Source organism: Rousettus aegyptiacus, unplaced genomic scaffold (genome assembly GCF_014176215.1).
Source record: "Rousettus aegyptiacus isolate mRouAeg1 unplaced genomic scaffold, mRouAeg1.p scaffold_m13_p_1, whole genome shotgun sequence".
NCBI lineage: Eukaryota > Metazoa > Chordata > Mammalia > Chiroptera > Pteropodidae > Rousettus > Rousettus aegyptiacus.
This window is the reverse complement of record NW_023416284.1, coordinates 169,193,136-169,219,391: the sequence shown is the minus strand read 5'-3', so window position 1 is coordinate 169,219,391 and position 26,256 is coordinate 169,193,136. Positions and strand designations below refer to the sequence as shown.

Here is a 26,256-nt window from a genome sequence, read left to right as displayed (position 1 = left end):
ATAAGAGAGAAATGTATACGTTAGACAAACAGGAACGCAACCAAAAATACAATCCATTTATGATACCTCAAAGCTTTCTTCTTACCTGAACAAAATGACTAGGTGTTTCACTGCAAACCGAATGGATCTGTCCATTAATTATTGGAATTATCTTAGCTAAAGGCAGGCTGACACTGGAAAGACTAAAAAATCATCATAGTAATAATTATTTTCTGAAATTTTCACAAGGTATTTAACATTTTAATTATAAAATTAATAGGTATTGAAAAATGCAGAAATGTATTAATAAGAAAATAAAAATCACACATAATGCTACCATCTAGAAATAGCTATAACTGACATTATGATTAATTTCTTCTAGTAATGCTTATGTTTTTTTAACACACAACTATAACTTTCCAACCAATATTGTTTTGAATTTTTACTCATATAATCATTTTTTCATCCTTTTTAAAGTTCATCTGAAGTTTTTGTCTGTTTTTAAATGATTATGGAGTAATCCATCCTCTGTGAAATTTATTAGGTCCCTAGAGTTAGAGATCTAAGTTTTTGCCTAATTTTCCTTAATATAATTGTATATTAACATGAGATTATTGGACCAAAGTTATGAACATTTTTAAGGTTTAAAATGTATATTGCCAAATGCCCTCTGCTTCCCCAACACTGTGTGAGAACACCTGCGTTATCATGCCTTCTTTTTAAAATATCAAGCGTTATCTTTTTATCTTTCTATGTCTGATAGCTGAAAAGGTATCTCATGGTTTTGGTCTGTATTTCTCTTAATTACTAGCAATGTTTAATGTTTTTACCTCTACTGCAGTAAACTGTACCATTATTTATCTGGCTGTTTAAGCAGGAAACCTAAGCATTATCCTTGACACTTCCTTCTCCTATATTCTATATCCAATTTCTTCACAATCCTAAGCATTTCTTTCTTTTTTTTTAATCCTAAGTGTTTCTTAACCGTGTCTATTTTTACCCATTGCCAAACCTAGTCCAAGCTAAGCATCATCTCGTCTGCTATCGCTACAATCTTCTAACTTGTAAGTATTCAATAAACATTTGTGAGATGAAAAAATGAACATTATATGTGATTATGTATGATTGTTAAACGACTATGTACAACATAATGTGTGATTATGACAGCTAAAAAACAAATTTTTATGTGTGGATTATAGACTTAGGTTTAGTACATCAAAGATTATACTTCATACATTTAAACCTGAGGCTAGACTAGAAATTTCCTTTTAAATATCATGAAAATGCTGAAGCAATGGTGTCTAACCAGTATGCTATGCTGAGGTTTGATGCAATGCCTAAAAACAAAAAGGAAGTAGGGAAGATTTATGTATTCCTGAAGAAATCAAGCATTATATTCTTATAATCAGGGCTGAAAATAAATACATTTATGTAGTTGTAAAACCAGCAGATAATTCATCAAATGAGAATCTACAACAGGAATGCATGGTTATTATAATGACCAAAGTATTAAATTATGTAGGCTGATAATGGCTTACAGTATTGGAATAAAATGAGAGAACACATTAAACCTTAAAACATTTTCAGTTGTGTATTCTAAAGAGTTTTAAAAATCCAGTGATTGGAATCTGGCCTGTAGAAAGGTAGTTTCACAACTTAAGCACTTCTATGTAGTGGCAAAGTTTTGAGAATATATGGAAGCTTTAATACTGAATCTAGAAGGGGTTCTATCAATGAAAGAGTCACTGGTTTAACCAAGTTTATTAGCATTAAAATTTATCCTCTAAGATTTTTTTTTGTTACCTAGAACAAAAAATAAATACGATCAAAATAGTATTTTGTTAGAGTAATCATTAGATCGATAACATTTTTATGTCATCTTACCTATTCATAGAGTTACCATGTTGCAGGTCCTGTTCAGTAGGTCGAAAAAACTCAGCCATATTGTCTAGCAGTCTACTAAAACCGCGGTTTAAACAGGTATTCAAAACTGTACTAAAATCTGGACTACACAAAAAAGAAAGATACGTTACTTTTCAGATTCTCAATGAAAAAGGATATAAATTCAATAACTGTAGCTATCTTTGACAGTCATCACTACTTCTAGTCACAATCTAGTTTTTACATCCTAAAACACTATAAAAATATAGCAAGGGGTCAATCTTTAAGAATCAGTATACAAAGTAGGCTTATTATTTAGTTCAACACAAAGAAAATATTCAACCATTTCTCTAGATTTTCTTAACATTAGTTACCATGTTGTACAATGCATTCTTAAAAAATATCAATAGTATTACTACAATGCATTCTTTAAAAATATCAATAATAATATTTCTCTTGAGGAAACTCTTGAAGAGAAATTGTCTTATAGTCACAAGTTATTGGTTTACTTTACATATTCCATCATGAAATCTCAGTGATTTAGAAAATTTTATTATCCTGTATAAATGAAGAACTGGATACTGAAGGATGGAGAAATTTGTCAGATGGTATGTAGTTAGTAAATGGAGGAGCTTGAATTTGAACTCAGGCCTTTTTGATCTTAAAGTTCAAGCTCTTTTTGTAATACCATATTAGTACTTCACAAAATCTCTTTGTGTACTATGTCAGAAAATGCCTAGTCGAACAGATTGGTTCTATCTTTGAGATGCAGAAATCTCAATCTAGATCAACTCACAGGAGTGGAGGGCTAGGACTATAAATCTGGGAATTATCAGCGCAGATAGTAAAGCAATGGGAGTATGAAACAAACTGCTTGGGGCAGTTGAGGATGAAATAAGAACAAATAAATACCTCGGAAATACTAATATTTAAAGGAAAGACAAACATAGAGGAACCTAAGAAAACGTGATCTGAGAATTGAGAGAAAAATGAAGAGGTTATCCTGCCATGGAAACCATATGAGAAAAAAAATTCAAGAAAGGCTTGATCGACACTGTCAATTATCAGAGAGATGAACATTACGGGTTGACTGGATTTGGCAAAAGATCTCTGATGACCTTTTCTACAACTTTGTAGAGTGATGTGGTAGAAACTTGAATTAGAAAAAAAGGGAGATCACTATTGTAGAGAACTTGATGGATTCAGATAGTAGATTCAATAGCTGAATTAACCTAAAAATTTGCTGATTTTCTTCAAGATCATGAAAAAATATTATAAGCAGAAGACATAATTTCCTCAGAAAATAAAAAAAAAGAAATGGTCTTAAATGATCTTTAATTTAAAAGAAGATTTGATATTTTAATCACTTAAGATAAAGTGGGAAGAAGTGGTATTACTACTCATATTTTATGATAAAACTACCTCAAAGAGTTTAAGTAGCTCAAAGTTGAACAGCTAATAAATAAGAGTTAGCCTTGTACTTAGGTCTTCCGGTCTTCTACTGCATAGAAGCAGCTCTCTTCTGGCTGAATTAAAATAGTAATAATTCAGAGAAGGTGTGAAATTTTTAGGAAAGTTTTAGGAACATTCTAGCCTATCCTGAAAGGGTGAGAGGCAGTAGTTCTCAAAATTGAATATGCATATTTGTGTACACATTAGTGTGTGTGTGTGTGTGTGTGTGTGTGTGTGTGTGTGTACATGAAGATTAGTTGGCGCTGGATAGCTCTGACTCTCAAGATCATCTCTTTGCAACCCCCCAAGTCAGCATTGAGTGACTTCAAATCGGTAGTCAGAACTACTGTGGCTACAATTTTTTTTTTTTAACAGAGCTAGTTCTTAAACATTTACTATTTACTAGTTTACACTGAGTATACCAGAGTCATTCTTGAATGCTTTTTTTCAAAATATAAATGCTATCTTACAGCCCCTCAACTAGTATACCACAACCTCTAGGATAGGGAAGTAGATGGGCAAGGCATGGGTATTTAAAAAAAAAAAAATTTTTGCTTCCCTCCACACCTTAATAAGAGAACCACTAATTTAAGAAGGAAATTCGACTTAAAGGCAGAACAACAGATCTGAAATTTAATTTTAACAAAATATTATGCTGACTATGTTGTTCAAGGAAGACTAAAAATTGGTCATGGTACATTCAAAATAGAAACATGTTTTCTGTTACATGTAGTATACCTACCTTTCCAACATGTCTCTAGTTTCATTGAGTAGTTTAATAGTGGTTACATCTTTAGGAGAAAGTCTATAGGCCTGCAAAAATAAAATGCCTTACCTCAGATTTCAGATATTAGCACAGGGTTATGATGAAACTAGACATATTAATAAGTGCAAGAGTTCAAGAAATCTAACAATAAAAAAAAATGTTAAACTAAAATGTAGAAGTTCATGTATATAGGTAAGATATGAATCAAAGTAAAATTTTATTTTGTGAAATCTTTGTTTATCTGGCCCCTCTTGGACTCATTTCTAGACTATATTTACAAAGAAAAATAAAATAGTGCCTGTAGTTGCAGAGGCCTAGCTTTTTTCTTTTTCAATTGGTAAGACATTTTATCAGGACATGTATGTGCCTTTTTCCATCAATCTACTCTAGTCTGGGGCTCCGTGTGTTCTTTAAATTTTAAGTTTCACGTTTAAATTCAACTCAGATAAGGTCTGGTCTGTCATTCCTCTCTTTATCCATTCTTTTGAATCGTCTTCTTTTTCAGTTCCACTGTTGAATTTTAAAATTTGGAGATTATTTTATCATTCCAGATGCTTTTTTAATACTTTTATTGCATCTCCTTGAAATTCTAATTTGTAAGTTTTCTCCTATTTCTTTCATTAATTCTGTCCCATCTGTTCTGCTTACTCTTTCTAGTCTATATCCTACAGGGATGCCTTAAATGGGTTGTGACTTTTGCCTATTCATGAATGTAGGGTCTCTCAGTTTCCAAGCAGGTCTATCTCTGGGATGTTTAGGGGAGGGAAAAATCTGTGGGCAAGGTATGACATGGCAGTCTTTGTTCTAATGCTGAGGTGTGGCATAGAGGTCTTTGTGGTCTAATAAGCTTCTCTAGTTGTCAAGTGAGAGATTCTTTTCTCAACAGTAAAGAATGGGTAAAATCCACTCATATATGAAAAAAACAATAATTATTTTAAAATGGGGTATATAACCTGCGACCTTTGGCATTTTTATCATTCTTAAGCAATGAACAACTTAAATCGCAACTGCCCGGGACACATCAGTGTGTAGCAACAGTGTGGTGGATAACTGTTAGATTAGATTAGGCCTTCTTTGTTTCTCAACTGAATGAGTACAACTTTCTTCAGTCCATTTTGATACTGCAATCAATTTATTTTAGAAAGCAAATGTGATTGCAATACTGGTCTGTCTGTAAATTGAAGTTCAGACTATCTTGGCATATGAAGCTCTTCATGATCTTGCCCCAATTGTCAGCTCTATCTTTTGTGACTTGATCTCATAGAAATACGACCTAGCCACATGAACTAAATTTGTCTCCTGAATTCCCCACCTATAATGAACATGTCTTGTTCATTTTATATCCTGATCATAGATCATAGTATCTGCCACATAACTAATAATAAAAATTTGCTGAATATCGAAATTATGTTTCTAACTAGAAATCAGTCATATCTGAGGTTTGTTTTCTAAATTAATGGGATTTTATTTAAATTATTGAGCTATGTCTTTCCATCACCTTGCAAGAGATACAGAAATCTAAGTTTTTAAGAAACAATAAAAATTTTTTTTAAAACATAGAATAACTGGTTTGGTTAAATGGCTATGAATCGGGTACCTGAACTGCTAATGGAGTTTCTTCATCTGGCATCATATAATGGCATAATAAAGATTTAGATCCATCTTTATTAATCCAAGAAGAAGACTTATGCTGCTCAACGAGATTTCTGATTTCTTTTAATTTTTGCTCCAAGTCCAAAAGGGACAAAGAATGTTTAAGAGAAACACTACAGAGAAAAGGAAATTGGGATTAACTGAAATTATATGACATAGCCTATGAACACTCTTTTTTTCCTAACAGGTTACTATCTGAGATCCTGTTTCATCCAGTTAAACCTGAAGCTGCTGACTGTGAAATCACGAGAGTAGATTAAGAAATCAGCCATCAGTTAAGGAACATTATTACAGAGCCAAGAAAAATCTTGCTGCAGATTTTGCAAGAAAATTCCCACTGTAATTACAGATATTAGTAGTATTAAAGGGAGATAAAAGCTTCAGAGGAAGATTTTAAAGTAGGTCTTTTATCTCATGACTCAAATATTTTGGTTTGTTTGGAGATTAATCAATAAGCACTGAAACATTCAAACTTTTCCTTTAGTATCAAAAGGCTGATACTGATGACGAAAATGGATTGCAGAATTTAGTATCTGAGAGCTGTGTCTATATTAGGTTACAATTTTATAAACCAGCAGTTGTCAAATTTCACTAGCTTCACTAGAAAAATTCTAATTTTTCTTCCATTCATCAGAATAAGGAAGTTAGAAAAGCCAAAGCTAAATGCCTCACCTTCCTAAGATCTTCTGCACAGCTTGCTTAATGACAGTGATCAATTCTGTCAGACCTGTTAAAGGAAAACAAACATAAAAGAGTTGTTTATTTTTTAAATTCCTCAATAATACAAGTGAACAAATTACAATTACCTTACAAGTCACAAACAAGAATTTTACCATCTCCAAGGAGGTGCTGAATACTTGATAAATATTGCTGCTGGACATCGGGGGGAGCGAGAACTGTCTGTACAAAAGAGAAGTAAGGTTATATTACCCGATGTTATTAGCAAATCATATTTTCAGTATCACTTGAGCTGAGATTTTCAGGACCCGGAATAATGGGCAAATAATATTCTTTAATGTAACAAAAAGCCTAGTTTCAAAATATGAAAAATAATAAAGTTTACAATCACATGAAATATAAAGATATCTATTTTATAAGTATTATCAGAAAAATAATATTAGGGTTAAATTGTGAACCTCTTGAAACAAAGGAATATTTATTTAAGTCTATTAAACTTACGGTGCCATTTTTGCCAACTGCTGCATTATCCAGGTAAATATATCCACCAATAATGTTCAACTGGACTCGTAAAAGAACAACCAGCATACAAGTACTATATACAGCTACAGTACTTCTTGTGAAACCTTCATAGAGGAAAGAACACCATTTGGTACTATTATTAAAACACAAATAAATATGTAACATCACAAACTTTTCCTGTGGTTATTTTTAAATAAGATGACTTTAAAAATGCATTTGTAACTGTTTCAAGTACAAAAATATTATCAATTCAATATTTCAAAATCTGTCTCCTTACAACTTTTTAATATAAATTACGTATAATCTCTTAATTGAAATAACTGATATATTGAGCGAAGGGTTATATATTTATGAGCTTTAAAAGAAAAACAAGAAAGGACTAGGAAGCACTAACAATTACAGCCTCAGAATTCTGATTTGTCCAGAGAGCTAGCTCAGAGTAAGGAAGTGGGCTAAGCGTGGTAGAACTCTAGCCTTCAATGGCAGGCAAAGGATGATGAGGCTTCACATCAGCCTAGGGCAGACTGTTTAGAACAGAAGAAAGAACAAAGGTGTTGACTGTTGCTGTAATGTCTATCAGGAGGAAAACATCCACTGGATTTAGCAACACAGAAGTTACTACTGATGCTTGCAAGACATGCCAGGGTGCAGACATGGGGGTGGAAGGCAGCCTACAGTGTGGCAAAGACTGAGTGGGAGTGAGGAGAAGGGAATGTAGATCTCTTCGGTATTATATAAGAGCTCTGAGACTATACAATAGCTGAAAGGAAATACAGGATACTACAAAGGTTTAATTTATTTTCAAATGGGCGTAGCTCGATTCATTGATAAAGATTAGTTGAGTGAATGGGAAAATGTAGAAATAGATGATAGTATGAAGTTCTAAGACACGGGTATATATGTCACATATATACGCCCCACGGCAGCTCTTTATTTAAAATTTTTATCATTAATGAAAGTTTGTATACAATATCAAAGTAAAGTTACTATCTGGGTTGGAGTAAAAACTTCTTTTAAAGTATAATATTGCAGATATCAGTACCTAGCGTAGGCATATGTAGTCTAGGGCAGGTTTACGTATTACCCTAACAATAATAATAATACTGCCACCACTAACATTTACTGAGTACTTTCTATGACCAGACATTGATCTACTTGCTTTATAAGAATGATTTAATCTGACGAAGCTATGAGGTAAAGAAGAATCATCTCTTTAGAAATATTTTAAGAATGTGCTATCACACAAAATATGTAGGCTTACTTATGATCTTCAGATCCTCCCATATTTCTAGCTTGTTTGAAGGCCTAAAGAAAAAAAATCAGAAAGTATGAAAATACTAATCAGGTAATCTAACAAAAAACCTTGAACTTTCTAACTCTGTATTCAATTATAGTTTATAACAGAATAACTACAGAAAACAAAGCACACAAAATATAGTGTGAAACAACTGTAATTTTAGTAACCAGTGTTGACACCATTTTACTTGGGATGTTGGTATACAGTCTTTTCCCTCTTTTTGAGCATATGCATAGATGTATCATAAAATCATATAGGAAAAGCAGGAAAATGTTTATTTCTTTCCTTCATTTACCATTTTCAATATAAGGAAGTACTAATCTTATAATCCTTCAAAGGTAATTAATAAAGTATTTTTTTATTTTAAAGTATCATTACAAACATATAAATTTAAATATATCTTTGATATGTTTCAACCCTATGCAGTTACAACTCTTATTCATATTCAATTTGCTCATCTTTGACCAACGAGGATTCTATTCAGGTTAGTTCCTGAATCATTCTGACATGACTCCTCCATTTGGCCTTTGGTAGCTTCCTTGCTTACTGACATGAAAAGCTGGTATGGGTTTATCTTGTTCAATTCTTGCTGCAGACCTGAAATCGGTCCTTTCGCCAAGAGTCCTAGATCCCTATAATGGGAAATGGTAGTCTAAAACTGCAGCTTTTGATTAAGGATATTCTTTGTTACTGGGGAGGTCATTGTTTCTAAGCTTTTTCAGTAGACAAAGCTAGTAAGTGTGTGTGTGTGTGTGTGTGTGTGTGTGTGTGTGTGTGTGTGTGTGTTTAAAGAGATAAAATACATCATGAATTAATACTGATTCTTCTAATTTGAAATTAGGACCACAAGGCTTTAACTTCATGTCATTACCATACTTCTGTATTTCTTTTTGCCAACACTAGAACTCAGTGAAATCAACATAATTACTAATTTGCTTCATCCCTCACTATGCACAACAGTCTCAGAATAGCAGTAATAATACTGAAAAGACTGTTTTTGCTTTTCAATTCTGTGAGCGTTAAGAACATAATCCTGCTAAGAATACACAGTCAAATTTCTGTTGTAAAGTCACTTGGCATGGCTTCTCCTTGTGGTTATACCACCAACTAGATACACTTTTAGGTTAATTTGACTTATTTTACTATGATTTTTCAAACATTAAATATAGTCTTATAAGTATGTAAAAGATTTATATGGTTCCAAAGTCAAATTTGTACAACACAGTATATTCAAATAAGTCTGTTCTTATTCCCCTTCATTCTCTCCCTTATTCACACGTTATTATTAAAAATATACTTTAACTTGCCATTGTTTTGCTTTATATAAGTAAATATGTATTGATATTCACATCTTCTCCCTTAGATAAATGTAGTACACTCTACACATTTTTACCTTTTAAAATATACATAACAATATATCCTGGAGATCATTCCATAGAAATATAAAGATAACATCTATCTTTTTTATTTTTTCATAATCGCGACATAGTACTCTACTCCATTGTGTAAATATGCTACGTGGATAGAGTTCAGTGCTTTTCAAACTATCTATGCGAAAGAAACAGTTTTTTTTTTTTTCTTATTTCCAATCTGTCACAGACTAATACTTTTGTAAAGTACAATGAAAGTAAATTACTAGAAAAATGAAATTTAAAAACCCACAAAGGTATACAAAATACAAACTCATATTCTTTATCATTATATTCAGAAATAAATTTACATTTTATAAGAAGTTGAGTTATTGCAATTGTGGGATATTACTGGCTTATCTTTCTTTGCTACTGAACGGACTCTAGAGCTTCAGTTATCTCTTTCCTAGATGGCACAGGTTCAGAAGATAAAGGAGTAAACCCTACAAGGTACCACTGCAACCTCAAGCTAATGTTTAAGTCTCATGGTGGAATGCCATATTTATTCTGATGAAGTTGAAAATTCACCAAAATTCAAGGGCTGGGTATTTTACTGCAGGTAAATCGCATTTTATTTTGAATGTTACCTCAGAAAATTTCAAAGTTCATTTAATAGACATTTAAAGAAAACAAGAAAATAGTGGTTCCCCAAATTTCAATACTGAAAGTACTTAGTAGCAACTGTCTTATAAAAGGGCAAATTAAGTATTTGTCTTGAACTTGTATTTATTTGGGGTGACTCTGGTAAAAGAGGACAGAGTGATAGCCACACAGGACATTTTTTCATGTTGATATTCACCACTAGTAGACCTTAAAAGCAGATTTAAATTTAGAGTGATAAGATGAATAAGTTCTGGAGACCTAATGCACAGAATGGTGAGTACAGTTAATAATAACACATTGTATACTTGAAATTTGCTGAAAGTAAATCTTAAATGTTTTCACCACACACACACACACACACACACACACACACACACACACGGTAACTAAATGAGGTGATAGATATGTTAATTACCTAGATTGTGGTAATCATTCCATATGTGTAAATTTTAAAAATATGAAAAAAATTCACCTTATCTTTTTAAAAGATTCCAAATCCAAATCTATGTAGAACAGAGAAAAGTACTTTAAAGATTCTTTTCAAATAATTTGTCTAATGAATCGACTCCAAGTTAAATACAATAAGACTCTTTAATGACACAGAAATATCTATTTAAGAATTGAACAAATCCTTTTTAAGTGTTCTACTTCTGTAGTGGTGCAGGATGTTGAGGATTCTTTGTCACTGAAACATCGCTCCATTATCAATCTTCAGTGACAATGCCAAGTACTGAAAACAGTGATGGATATTTATTTACTATTATAAAATTGACAAAATATGACTACCGAATCTTTTATTTATTTCTGATTAGTTATTATCATAATTAGTTTAAAGAGAAAATTAACTTGCTTGATGGGCCTACATGAGATCTTAGTTGACTGAAAACTAATACCAAAGCAGTCATAAGACTGGACGCCTTATTTTGTAATGGCTCAATCTTCTCTGTATGTAAATATTTTTCAAATAGACATTTCCCCACCCCAGGTTGCAAACAATGATTTCAAATCAAAACAAAGGTGAGAAAAAAATAACATAAGATATTTAAAGGGAAAGAGTGAATGAGAACTGTTGCCCATCTTAAATTCTCAGGAACTTAAGAAAGTTTCCTAAGTATTGAGTAAGAAAAGAGGAATAACACCTTTTCTTTAAAGCTGTCCGGGATTAGCCATAAAAAATTAATCCCTGTCTTCTCTCAACTCCTACATTTTCTCTCCCCATTTTGCTTTTACTTTTTAACACAGATTAAATATAATGTCTTGAATTATGATAATTTATCTACTTCCTCCCTCGGATGACAATGTCTTAAAAGGAAAGAGATCTTAATTATCTTGAATCCCCCTAAAACAGGGAACATAGGGCCGTGTAGGAAACAGAGTCACCAGAAAGGAAGAATGCCACTATGCACATTTTTGTCTGTTTTTATGTTGCTTTTATAAAAGTGCTATTTACTTATTTCACTTGTCTCCCTAATAAGACTAAAACTTAAGGCAATTAAAATATATATCTTTTCTTTATCCCCTACTTATATACATGTTTCTTTATCCCCTATTTATGTTCATACAGGTGACAATTAAGCATTTATTTGAGAGTAATCTGCTATGTTTCTTCTTCATATAATTATATGAACTAATTTATAAACTGAACCTTACATCTATAAGTAGTGGTGAAAGTGTGTCAACCTCTAAGAATGATGAAATTTGGGAAGAAAACCCCTTATAAATAGCATTATATAATGAGATACAAAAAATCCCAAGTACAAAAATCTATTATTATATTGGGAGGTATTCTTTGAATACTGAAAATTTTCAAAGAAATTTTCCAGCTTGCTATTTAAGCTGTCTGAGCAGTAAATTCCTATCTGCAAAATGGAGATAATATCTGCCTCACAAGGATATTGTGAAAATTAAATGGAAACATGTACGTAAGGTGTATAGCGCTGGGTCTGGCAGAGAGAGACACTCCAGAAATAGCACTTCTTTCTCTCTGGTTATTGAAGGATGATTACAAAGAAGGTGAATACTTTCGTAAGGTCACACTGATTAATATTTATTTACCGAAACCATTTCCTCCGACTTACTCATTAAAATAAGCCATTTCATCCTGGAAGTCTTCTCAAACTGACACAGCACCACACTGAATTATGATGCTCTGAGACATACAGTTCTCTCCACGTACAACGAGGTTCTATGTGTGAAAGTGCTTTGTGCATAGTAATCTGTCACAGTAAATTACCATTTTGTATGCTCACTTTATATTTGTACTCCATTTTGTTAGTAATATAAAATTTAAGTTCACATGCCTTATTTATCTAAAATTAATGTTCACACGCTTTACATATTACACTGTAAACTCTTTATGAAGCACAATGTTTAACGTAACTTAGCTTCACAACATCTGGTTCAGGAACACGTTTCATATGCACACAATAATTAAATTCCTGAATAATATCAAAATGATGTAAGATCTATTTATATGAAAACCAGAATGCACATAAATATTGTTGACCTAAATATTCTGTGCAAGGTAAAGCATAAATAAATGTACAAAATGTGAATTCAACTATATAGTTAGTATTTTTTCTAAATAAGTCTCTATATTATAAGCTTTAATTAGAAAAATTAGAAAACAAAGATATTTGGAAAGTATTTCAGTTGATTATATCAACTTTAAGTGCAGTATATAAATGAAAAAATGCCATTACTTGCACTTACCTGTTTTTTAGCAGAGCTGTGAGGCTCTCAGAATTGAGTTGCTGCATTAAGGTCTCTCTCAGTGTTGGAAGCATGGATAGCACTGTGAAATGAACAGAAAATAAAGAAGTAATATGACTGCCCTCACAGAGAAATGAAAATTGTTATAGGCTATGTGACAGGACTAGCAACTAGTAAGGATTGGGAGGGAAGCTAAGAGATAGAGTTTTCAAAATATTTTTAATAATGGATTATAAACTAATAAATCATTTATCCGCTTATGTTATAATACTATGACCACAGCAATGAAAACAAGTGCACATAGAAGAAAAATGAGAAAAATTATTTCCAGAGGTTAACAGTGGTAGTCTTTGGGCTATGGATTATGAATAATTCTTTTTTTTCCCTGTTCTTTTCTATACTCTTCGAATTTTTTTAACAATAAATATTTATTTCTGATATCCTAAAACGATCAAAAACATTTTTATCTCTAGCTATACTTTTTGCTTCATGTTTTATTTTTAATTTTAGAAAAAGATTTTGCTTTAGAACTACAAAGCAATAAGCATTTCTTATAACCTAGAATAAAGTGCATCAGGCTAGGAATGAAGAGTTGCTGAGCTGTAGTTTTGGTTCTGCCAATGGCTATTGCCTTTAACTTCCAAGAATAACATAAAATGAGATATAGCACTATATGGAAAAAACTTTGCATGTAATTTGTAGAAGCTGTTTTATTTATGGCTCTGTGTATGGTATAAGAAATTTTGGAGAAAAACACATACATAAATTCAAAATATTTCTAATGCTAAATAAGTAATGATAAAATAAAAAAATATCAAGAGGTCATAAAGACCATGTTTTAAAAGGGAAAACTAAGTTTATGATTTTTACTTCTTGACTAGGTGAGAAATATTAATTACAAAATTATTTAATAGAAAATTCAGCTTTTAACCTACTCTAGACAGTTATATTAGTACTGTACTATGCAGCTTCAGATTATTTCCTTAAGGTGTTATGATTAAATCACCTAAGTTATTTACACTATTAACTAAAGTAGCAGCACAGAGCCAAGTGAATACAAGGTAGCAAATCTCTGAGTGTACTTGTTATCTATATCTAGCCCTAACACAGTATGTTACTTTACCAAGAAAAAGTAAGGCTAAAGTTCTACATTCAGAAAATGGAGTTAGTAGGGAACAAATTTAAAAAATATGTGGTGTAATGTAACATGATGAGAGGAGTCTCTTCAATAATTTTCCTGATAAGTTTTTTACTTTACATTTCAACCTGTTCAACCAAAGACAAGTCTATTCTTCTCTTCTAGTCACCTGTATTAACACTGAACAAATATATCTATATCTAGTTGAATACAGTATTCATGTCTTCTTTTAGCCATCAGGTCTCCATGATAAATATCCCCAGTCCAACCACAAATCATGAGGTAACCTTTCACCTGCCACGAATCTGTGTGGCCCTGAGCAAATTACTTCACCTCTTTGTGCCTCAGTATCCTCATCTGTAAACTGAGGCTAACATTGGATCTACCTTATAGCAGTGGTCCCCAACCTTTTTGGCACCAGGAACTGGTGCTCTTATAAGAATCTAATGCCTAATGATCTGAGGTGGAGCTGAGGTGGTGATGCTAGCACTGGGGAGCAGCTGTATATACAGATGAAGCTTTGCTGGCTTGCCTGCCACTCACCTCCTGTTGTGTGGCCCAGTTCCTAACAGGCCATGGAACGGTACTGGTCCATGGCCTGGGGGTTGGGGCCCCTGTCATATTCAAAAGGATAGAAATGATATCATATAATTTATAACTCCATTATCAAGTCATCCAGAAAGCTAATTTGGAAAGTTCTTCAGTGAATCTATATTTTAGCCCCTAGTAATCACCATATTTTATTTTTAATTGTCTAGCGTTAGCCATTTATTCATCTGAGGGCTGTGATGGTCATGGAAATGTGCCCCCGCATCTTCTGCTTGCAGGAACAGAGTTAGCTGACAGCCTCAGCTGCCACACCCCTGGACCCATCACCATGTCTGCAATGCTCACAGCCAACGAGAGTGCTCAGTGGGGATAGTGAAGTAGGCCCACTCCTGCGGGACTCTTCCACCAGGGAACTCTGGCTTGAGGACTCCCCAGTGGCCTGCCAAAACTTTCTTAGAACTGTGCTGAGGACAGAGCCTCATTTTACCTAATCTTAGGTCCGTCTTCCTTTCCATTCACAAGTCAGACCTGCACTGTGGTCTAAAGGCTTTCCTTGCTTACTTTTGCTCCCTCTCTTTTATTCTTTTGTTTTTAAGGAAATTTTTAGAGTAGTTTTAGGTTCACAGCAAAATTGAGAAAAAATAGAGACTTCCTGTATACCCTTACCTCCACCCATCACAGCCTCCTTCATTATGAACAACTCCCACTAGAGAAACATCTATTTTTAAAATATTCTCCTTTCACAATATCTGTATTAAACTCTATTTCACTACTCAAAGAATTCCATCTTTACTGGAATACATCAAAGCAGTCACACTTTCTAGTTCTTCAGGATCAAAAACTCTCCATTCTTTCCTCGTACTAGTCCTATAAATATCTGGAGCTGCTAAACTTTACCTTTTAAAGTCAAGAAAGAAAGTTCTATCAGTCATTTTAATAATTTGCTTTGTGGTTGCTGTTCCAATTAGGGACTAATCCTGTCTAAAAACCTAATGAGCAGGTTAACTGTTAATACACACTGAAAAATTAAAGTCCTCAAATGTACTTATCTTGTCTCTATGATAGGCAATATCATTGTTATAACACTGTAGGAACATACACTTTTTTGCTATATTTCTGTTTTCAAAACCAAGAGATCCTTAATTTCAGTCACTATGGCTACTCTGAGTAAAGTCATTCTACCTGATTTTTTACCTCGCCTAGGGCACAGTATTTTCTTTTTATGCTTGCTGTTCTTATGCAAAATTCTTTCTGTGTGGCTTGTGCACTGGTATCACATAAACTCAATACATGTCTACTCCTTAGATATATGCTATATAGACACAAAGGAAATACACCTTATTTTCTATCACATTATCCCTCTTTTCCTTTCTTCTTTCCTTGTGCCCTCTCATGTCCTCTGCAGGCGCATGCCTCCTCTAGAGACTTTGACCTTAAGGAGCCTTGCTCTAAATCAAGGGTGATGTCTCTAGTAACGTACATATTATTCCTTCAGACTCTGAAGCATGTGTGAGAAAAGACTCCTTTTCGTGACTGAAGAAGATGATATATTATGATTTCCTCTCAGTTCAGACATCAAATTCTTCCTGAATTCTCTCTGCCAATGTTGGTTATCTTCTATCAACTCCAGCTCCACCTCTGGGGATCCCTCTGTCCTTGCTAAAAGGTCTATTACTAATACTTCTCAAACTTCAGTATTATTAGAGCCAGTAAGGTTAAGTTTCTAAAGCCTGTTTCCCCAAAATACAGGATTCTTGACTCTCCTGTATTTTTCAGAGATGCTTCGCCCACAGACGCTCTTGCATATCTAATCCTGTCTTAGCATCTGCTTCCCATAGGACCCAAACTGACACATGCCAAATTAAGATGCATTTTGAGACTCTAGGACCTACCTTTTCTATCTTCTGAAAATTTGAGTAATATCCCAAAATAGACTCTTCTTATTCTCTAAAAATTCATTAAAATGTCCTTGGTAGCATCACTATATGGAATGCTAAATACCAATTTAAATAATTATATCATTTTTAAAAAGTTATTTACTATTATATGCCAAGCACTTCATATGCATTATCTCATCACATTCTTACAAAACATTTATGAAGTGAGTTTTATGATGATCTTTTTTATAGAGAACTGAGATTTACATCTGCCCAAAGACACACAAATAATACAAGGCAAAACTGGAGCTGAACCTGATCCGTCTCACCCTTGAGCCTGTACACTTACTCATTGTGTCTTATCTGAGTTGTCATAAACACCACGTTTATGATTACTGTTTGCTTTACAGAATGACATATTATTTCAAATGTAAAAAAATCATACTCCAGCTGTAACTTTGGATGTCTTGCAACTCCCTTAATCTCAGCCTCTTTAGCTGTCAAATGAGACTGAACTAAAAATAAAGTCCTCTGAAAAAAAATTCTTTTAAAATTGAACAAGGAGAACCTACTTTTAAAAATTCTAAATTGTTCTTGAAATAAACATTAGAGAAAGGAAAAAGCTTTAAAAGATTAAAAAAAAAAAACAGGTTTGACATGGATTTAAAAACTAACTCTTTAGAGTTATGCCAGCTACAACATAACATCTTGTTCTTTTCAAATGATTTTGTTATGGCATTCTCCTAGTAGGTTTCTAGCTCTAGAGGTTAAATTATTACCATTAATTATCACCAACTGAGTGTATACTATTGTACTGAACCCATAGGTCTGTAGTTGCCTACAGTCAATTTAAAACGTAACTCTTTACTATGACAGGTAAGGCCCAATGGGATCAGGCCCACCCCTGTAGCCTTACTTCCTATCACTCTTCTATTGTTCATTAAGCTCTAGCTATACAGCCTTTTTGCTGTTTCTTCAATGTGCCAAGCTTGTAATCACCTCAGGCATTTTGCATGGTCCCCTCCATTGTATCACTTGGTTTTTCCCCAATGTCACCTCCTCGAAGAGGCCTGACTCTCCTGACTGCTCTACCTTAAAGAGCATCCCCACCCCTCCACAGCTTTATTCTCCTTACAGCACCCATCAGTACCTAAAATTATTTATTCGTTGGCTATCATCTTTTTCTTTTACTAGCACGTGAACCCTGAAGGTCTGGAATTTTGTTTTTGTTCACATTCTGCTTTCATGTACAGGGTACCCCACAACTTTGCTGAATAAATAAACAAAATGAATGAAAAGCATTTATATTGTATATTAATACTGATTTTTAAAATCCACATTAATTGATGTATTTCAGTAAAATTATGTAATAAATACTTGCTAGATTTATCATTCCTCCTTTGCCTTTTAACTTTGGTTCCAGAGGTATGCAAAGTAATATAAATCATCAAGTAACTTTATACATCTTTGTCTTACCTGTCATATTGCAAGTCCTTTGGTTACTTTCGAAATGATACTGTCGTCGTGCTTGGGCAATGTATTCTGCAGCTTCCTTTTCTTGTATTTCTCTGATTTTCTTCTGTCCATATTTCCCCAGGATATATACTCCTAAAATTATATTTTCAAAACAAGCTAGTATATAAATCAGTTAATCAAGAGTATTAAAAATTCCAAACAGTATTTTTAACCTGGTTTATCCAAATATAAGGCTTATATTAGTGAAAAGCTAAAAAATTACAACTTTTAAAAACCTAAATTAAAGAATAATGTAAGAATTGCGACCTAAAGAGAAGGAAAGACTGGCATTTTAACAGCCAATGACAGATGGATACGTAAGAACTAGGTCTGAAGAAACAGAAAGGAGTTACATCTACAAAGTCTAAAAATGTCTTTCACAGTGAACTGGAGATAGTCTAAATGACCAGCAACAGGGACTTGTTTAAATAAATTATGGTCCAGCCACACAATGGAATCCGATCTAGCTATTAAAAATACATTACCATACGGTTAATGACTCAAGGAAATATCCATGTTTTATTGTAAGATGAAAAAGAAAGATCCTGGAAGTTTTGCTTTTTACTGTAAGCAGATGCACAGAAAAACAGATGGGTTGTATTTTCTAACATAATAAACAAATAAACGATGATCATTGTTGAATAGTGGGATAGCAGGTGATTTTTTCTTGTTTGCTTCTCTATGTTTTCCATATTTTCTTCAATCAACATATACTTTTAAAAAATAAAAGACACAATTTTTAAAAGAAAGAATAAAAGAAAGGTACATAGTCAGACTTTGAAAACCAGTAACAAGTGGAAAAAGGAAAGAGCAGAGGGTACAGCAATTCCTAAATTATAACAATATAAAAATATAGGTGAGGTCATGTGGCCTGTAATTTAACACATTTCACAAAGACAGTATGATATAAAGATGTACATCTGGTCTATATCTTAGGGGCAGTCAGTTGTCCCAACTGGGAATGTGACTACCCCAGAATGGTTAGTTAGCACTTGATAAAAAGCCACACTCAGAGGTCTAAGCACTTCAACTAACTTTTATCTAGTGTAATGAATAACAGAAATGGATTTTCATAGATTAAATTTAGTGGTATTTAAGATAGTGGATTAGCTAAAACATTTTAGTAATAGTCACTTGAACGACAATAACCGAATCTAATGAGTCCGTCATTTAGGAATGGCTTAGCCTCAGATCCTCAGCTGCTAGTTCAGAGGATACTCACTCGGGGGAGTTAACCAAATGGCTAGCAGATATCCTAGAGCTAGAATACTGTTGCATTTGCTTCAGGGAAATCTTTTACACATGGCTCTGCTATAGCACCAAAAAGGACACTGGGACTTCACTGAACTTGTAGAACAAATTATGATACTGTTTTATCTATGCTTGATAACAGATGTTTTTATGTGTGCCAGTATTTCATTACAATGTGGCAAAAAGGTTAAAGGAGAACGACTAATCCTTACCTACTTCCAACTGTCTGGGCCTCCAATATCTACCAAAAAGAACCTAAGAACTGTGCATAACCTAAATAATTGGGTTTGGTGTCTGTCATGGATGAGGAGGAGGCAGCCCTTTAGGAATTGAAAAGCAAACACTTACCCTGAACTATTTTCACTAATATGAGCATTACAGATGAACTGATAACATGTTATATGTTCTTAAAAATAATAGTTCATTAAAAGGGTATGTCCTAAAAATAATTAGACAGAAATAAAGTATGGTTGCTGTTATGTTTGTATGCAAATAAATATATTGTAATCATGCTTAAAGAATAAATAAAAATTCCTGTAAGTGGCTTCACAGCTACCCTTCTTGTAATCCATCCTCAATAAACTGATGACAGTGCCACAAAACCAACAGAAGAAATTGACTTCTGTTTCACAAAGCAACCCTCTGACAGGCGACTGTTACATACAACTACTCAATGAATTGCTTGTATTTTTATTTGCACAACAGAGTGCTAAAAGTTATGTGTCAAATTATTATTTCTCAAATAATAATAATCAGCATAAAATGAAATGCTGCAATAATTCCCTTTTCTGGAATAATAGTGAATTTGACTGGTATATGTGTTTTCCTGTAAGAGGGTCCACTGCTTTTCAAAAAATTCTCAATAGTGATAAAATTTTTTTAGGAACTACTATATTTGATTCATAAATATAGCATATTCTACCTAAAGGTAAAAGAAGAAAATGAATTGTTATGGGTTGGTTGAATTGTGCCCCCCCCCGCCCCCCCCAAATTCTTATGTTGAAGACCCAGTATTTCAGAAGGTTACCTTATTTAGAGATAGGGTCTTTAGAGGTAATCAAGTTAAAAAGAGGTCATTAAGGTCATCCCTAATCCAATATGACTGGTGCTCTTTTAAGAAGAGGAAATGCACACACAGATGTGTGTAGTGAGATGAAGATGTAAAGACATAGGGATAGGGATGAAAGGGGGCTCTGTAATACATCTGACTGAAAGTAACCTCATAGGGTGATCTGATCATAAATTCCTAACAGGGCATGTCCTGGTGGGTCTTTATGCCCCAGGCCTCTTAAAAGGTTTATCTTTGCCTTAAGCAAGCACTGTCAATTGTTCTTGTGCATCTAGGTTAACATTCCTTTGAAATGCCAGAATAATCCTCTCTTTTAGGCACCTCGAAGGAGTAAACGCCCTGGAGGGAGCACATATCTTGTTTACTATCCTGTACCTTGCTTTCTTCTGCCTTCCTGTAATTGTCTTTACATTTCCTCCATAATTCCAAATGTATAAAAAAAACTGTAAAACTGTCATTCTCTGGAGCATCTGAGATCTTACTTTCTGGCATGTCATCAGTTTGGCTAAAATAAACTCATAAAAATTCTCTAAAGCCATGGATGTTGCTTACATCAACAGTGAAGAGATGGCCATCTACAAGCCAAGGAGAGGGGCCTGGAACAAATTCTTCTCTTCTCATACAGACCTCAGAAGGCATAAATACTGCCAACACATTGATCTTAGACTTCTAGCCTCCAAAACTGAGAGATGATAAATTTCTGTTGCTTAAGCCACTCAGTTTGTGGTACTTTGCTATGGCAGCCCTAGCAAACTAATACATGGAATTAGGTGAAAGTCCCATAATCCACTATTTTTCTTGAGTTAGCACTGAAATAAGCTCCTATATAAAATGTAATTTACCTAGGCTCTCATTCCCCAAATTCATAAAGTCTTTTTTTTTTTTTTTTGTCAGATTTGTCTCCCTAGGAAAATAACAATGAAAGGAAGAAGAGAACTAATTAGCTAAATTATGGAGCTCCGGATCATCTGACCCTGATGGGCTGCCTGAATTCTGGCCTAGAAGACAAGTAGATATTGATGGCTGTGGCACCAACTAGGTAGGTAAGTTTGAGCAAATCCCTTCCTTTCTTTGGGTCTAAATTTCTTCATTCATAAAATGAAAGGATGGGGTTATAAAAGCTTTAAAGTTTCCTCTGTAGCTATGACCTTATTTATGAATAACGAAAACATTCACTAAATATCTCAAAAATAAATGTAAAATGCTTTGAGGTTCCTTTCATAATACTGCTGGTAAAGCAAAATATCTTCTAGTCTGTCCAAATTATATACTCGGATTTTAAAAACCATTTCGCAGTCTCTTCTTCCTGGAAGAAAATCCTTATAATACAACTATTTCACTAGGTTAATAATTTCTATAAAAATTTGAAAATGATCTGATGACACAGCTCTCAATCCACCAGACCACCAAATCCTGCTATTCTGACTCTTATTTCAGAAATATTTTCTTACTGTTGCCACTTTACTCTAAGTCCCTTACCACTCTTTTCTTTCAGATCTTGAATATTAATGTACTGGAACTGGTTTAACAGCTTTCTAACTCTCCTTTTTGGTCTCATACCTTTCCAATCCAACTTTTATATGCAAAGTGATTTTCTAAAACTTAAATGTGACTACCTTATTTCTGTGTTTAGAATTCTTTAACACCCTCCATTACTTATTAATGTGGATTCCCTGTTCCATTTACATCAGAATTACTTGAGGTACTTGTTAAAAATGTGGCTTTTAAGGAAGCTCCTTTAAAACATCCCTAAATGTCTCATATGATGCTGTATTCCAAATACATATTGGAATACAATGGGAGATCAATAAATATCTGCTGAATTAATTAATGAATCAATGAACTGTACTCTGGACCTAAAAAATCAGAATCTGGGGAAAAGAATTCTATAATTTTATTGAGCCCCTTAAGTGATTTTCATTCATACTAAAGTCTGAGAAGCACTGATAACAGGATAATGTCCAAATTCTGTGGCATGAAATAGTAAGGTAGGCCTTTCACAACCTGTACTCTGGTTAGTTCTCCAAATTCATCTTTTGCCATTCCCCATTTGTGCCTTGGGCTTAGCCATAGTGAAATACACTTTGATTCATCAAAAGTAATGTCTCTGAATCTGCTGAACAACGCTTTTTCCTGCTGTTCCCCTTTCTTCTTTGCTAGCTGTACAACTTAAACCAAGTGGTTCTTGAGTGAAGCTTTATGGATACCTTCTCGTTTCTTTCTCCTCTCCGCTCCTGACAGCACCTTGCTCAATTACAGCACTATAATGCTACATTGAACTACTTTTGTTTATTTCCATTTCTGCTTTCTGGACTGTACAGTGAGTTCCTTAAAGTCAAGAACTGTCTTATTCCTTTGTAGTCCCAAATTCCAACACAGCTAGAGTAGGCACTTATTTTCATTCAAATATTTGTTAAATGAAAAATAGTTACTAAACGAATGCAGAACTTGAGACCAGAAATTACAAGAATTAAGATATAAATTATAAGTCAATGCTCTGGAATTTTTAGAATTCAGCAAGCCAGTAAGTATGAATCTGGTTGTTCTCTGTTCTGCAACACTTTGTCTAGTGTGTCCTTGGGCACTACTAGAGGTGTTCAACATCCTTTCAGGGGATCTGTGAGTCCAACTATTTTGTAATAATATTAAAATGCTATTTGCCTTTTTCATTCTCATTCTCTTGCGAGTGTACAGTGCAGTATTCTAGAGGCTACGTGACGTATGATATTGCAACTGATTAAATGCAAAACGAGATGAGAATCCAGCTTTAAATGAAGCCAGACAGTAGAGATTTGTAAAAATGTAAAACTACACCACTCTTCTAATTAAAAAGAATTATATTATTATGTAATGGGTTTACTATTATTATTTTAAAATTAATATTAGCTCTTTAGAATCCTCAATTTTTAAGTGTAAAGGAGACCTCAGGCCAAAATGTTTGAGAACCATGGTTCTAATCTTTGCATAAATTGGTCAAATTGTACAAGTTGGTCTAAAACAGTTACTCATTCAAAATGTAAGAAATTTCTACATAAGAAGGCCTATAACTCAAAAGCTTTTGCTTAGGTTTTTCCCACCACTGAATGGCCAAACCTCTTTGAGAACACATGTTGATATTTTACCTAGCTATTAAGCCTGTCAAAATGTGGACTGGTTAAGTCCTTTCCTGATTTTTATAACCTTACATGCTGTCAATTTGATCTGCATACCATTTTTTTTAGCTCTCTTGTTTTGTATCTATTTTTTTGTATTTTAATTATTTGTATACTTGTTGCTATGTTTTGAATGTTTATACCCTCCTTCCCCCAATTTATATATTGAAATCCTAATGCCTGATGTGATAGCACTAGGAAGTGAAATCTCTGGGAGGTACTAAGCCATAAGGGTGGAGCCCTTATGAATGAGATTAGTGTTCTTATAAAAGGGATTTCACAGAGCTCCCTAGACCCTTCTGCTCTGTGAGGATACAGTTTGGAACCTGGAAGCAGGCCCTCACTTAACCCTGAGCTTGGACTTATGGCCTCTAGAACTGTGAGAAATAAATTTCTGTTGTTCATAAGCCACTCAGTCTGTGGTATTTTGTTATAGCACCCCGAACAGACTAAGACACTTTGTTTTTCATTCTTATCAGCCAATAAAGTCCATAAAGGCAAGTGGTATAGTGAGGAAAGAGAATGTGCTTTGGGATTTAAGCCAGGTGGATTTGCAGTCTAGGTTCCTCATTAGTACCTCTGAGACCCTGAGCTAAGTTCCTTAAATTCTTAGGGATCTAGTTCCCACATTTTTGAATGGGTATAACAATAACTACCCTGTTGTCATCCCCAGTGACTAAAAAAGCTTAGCAGAGTGCCCACTAGGCACCAAATAAATGGTAACTATTACTATTAAAAAGCTCTAAAATCTTCTATTTCCATCACATTACCTTCAATACAGGCACTTGATAAATATTTCTTAAATTAGATTAACTGAGATGTAAGACGTCATAGAAAGCAGAAGGCTCATACAAATGCCAATCATGGTCATCATTTACTTTTTTCTTTTAGACGAACTTCCTTTTTTTTGTTATAAAAAGGATTATCTTCTCTTCTGTCTCTCTGAATCTTTTTTCTTTCTCATTCCTCTTAATCTGTAACTATAAAGCTATCAAGAGATTTTTGAAAAAATCTGAAATTATTTCTTAAGTATACTTTTGCTCCTTCTATGAGTACTTCTAATCTACCATTAGCTAGTTCCATGTTTGAAAGGGTATGCTAGTCTTTCTGAGACTGCTAAAAAAAAGATTTTCTTTCCTTCAGTGATGGCAAAAATATTTTAGCTTCTATAAATAAAAGGGACTTAGTCGTCTCAGCATCATCTAAATACACATTACATATCAGTGGCTGAAGATATCGGAAAACATTTTATCTATAAAGGATTTCTCAAAAATGTGATAAAAATGAACATATGTTCACTATCGAATTATGATATAGATCTCAGACACCAGGAAAAGACTTGCCTCATCAACAAGAATCATGTTTCAAACTTTCAAGAACCAATAGATCTGAATTATCGATGCTAAGAGTATGTTAATTTCCAATTGTTACGGGGGGCGGGGGGGGGGGACAAAATAGAAGGGAAAAGCAACCAGATTCTTTGGGAAACTTCTATTCTTGTTTTATTTATTTACTTTTTAAGTAATTCTGTTACCAAAGCATGTAATGGTTTCTTTAAAAACTCAAATTCTAAAAATTCCTCAACATTCCTACATTTTCTTCTCCTACATTTCACAAGGCTCTTTATTCTCTCCTTCTCATCCCTGCCTATTATGACATGACTGCTATATAAGGGAAAAAGCTTTCAAGATGATTATCTGTTTTTAAATCTCCTCTCAGCCTGTGCAACTCAGTAATGACATCTAGATGGGCACTGATCCCACATTTGAAGATCCTGAGGAAGATTTCACAACAGCCAGAAAGCACTGTCTTACTGAATAATATAATGCATAGTTTGTATTCTAAAATAGCAGAAACGGAGCTAAAATATTGATTTGTGCTTTTTTGTGTTTAGTATGTCTTCCAGTACTTCTGTACAATTGTGTTGTTTTCAAAAAACTCAAATTAACTTTAAACAACACTCGAAGTGCCGGCTTTACGTAAGTTTCCTAGAATATTCTGAAACTTTTGCGAAGGGTGAATGCCAAGCAAAGTACCGGGAGTGCCAAACAGAAAAGAAGAATCTCACAGGAAAACAACAGGAGAGAATTAAAAAACATATGTCTGTAAGAAAATGGTGCCCTGAAGAAGAAACTTAATTGTGGTGGTTCCCCCAGAGTCCTGAGAAGAAAGGAAAGAAACAGAGTAAGGGCAAAGCGCACAAATCCCACAATTGGAGAGATGTTCAGAACCTTGGAGGTTTGTCACCCAGTTCCCCCTCCGACGGCTGAACGAACCCCCACTACATATCCTGGACTGTGGTCGCCTGGCCTCTATATTTTAGAAAACAGTCATCTCTCTCCCACCCCCTTCTCCCAATGCCCCTTTCCAAGAATGCTGTCACCCACCTCCGAGGACAGTGCCCAAGAAGATACATTTCTTTTTGTGATTTTTCAGAAAATTCCACATAGATCTCAGCATCTTCGGGCCCTGGGGCTGCGGGCTGCCCTGGAGTGGGGGAGTGGTTCACCAGGAAACCGTTTCTTTGTCACCTGGCCTGGACGACCCGGCAGGACGGCCGTTGTCCCGGTCGTTGCTCTCCCGAAATCACAGACACGACTTTCCGCAGAGACTGTCACCGGAGCGGGAAGGGGGCGTGGACTACAGCAGAAGAGCTGCGCCGTCCGTCGCTGCCGCGGCGCCGCGGTCGCGGCTCACAAGTGTGGGGCACCCAGGTCCGTCCAGAATTACCTCCCGAGTGCCTCACTGTTCGA

The 26,256-nt window shown here is 34.3% G+C and overlaps 1 protein-coding gene across 1 annotated transcript in view; it reads right to left on the bottom strand.

Moving 5' to 3' along the window:
* The window catches only part of PEX3 (peroxisomal biogenesis factor 3), a 29,567-nt gene extending 3,351 nt beyond the window's left edge, over nt 1-26,216 (bottom strand). Inside the window, exons 1-11 of the mRNA XM_016119580.2 lie at nt 25,891-26,216; nt 17,993-18,124; nt 12,953-13,034; nt 8,193-8,236; nt 6,911-7,035; nt 6,565-6,631; nt 6,404-6,458; nt 5,676-5,844; nt 4,055-4,125; nt 1,864-1,986; nt 86-182 (exon numbers count right to left, since the gene is read on the bottom strand). Coding sequence (XP_015975066.1) covers nt 86-182; nt 1,864-1,986; nt 4,055-4,125; nt 5,676-5,844; nt 6,404-6,458; nt 6,565-6,631; nt 6,911-7,035; nt 8,193-8,236; nt 12,953-13,034; nt 17,993-18,124; nt 25,891-25,963 — 1,038 coding nt within the window. The 5' untranslated portion in view covers nt 25,964-26,216. The remainder of the gene's footprint in view (nt 1-85; nt 183-1,863; nt 1,987-4,054; nt 4,126-5,675; nt 5,845-6,403; nt 6,459-6,564; nt 6,632-6,910; nt 7,036-8,192; nt 8,237-12,952; nt 13,035-17,992; nt 18,125-25,890) is intronic.
* Nucleotides 26,217-26,256: the final 40 nt, after the last annotated feature.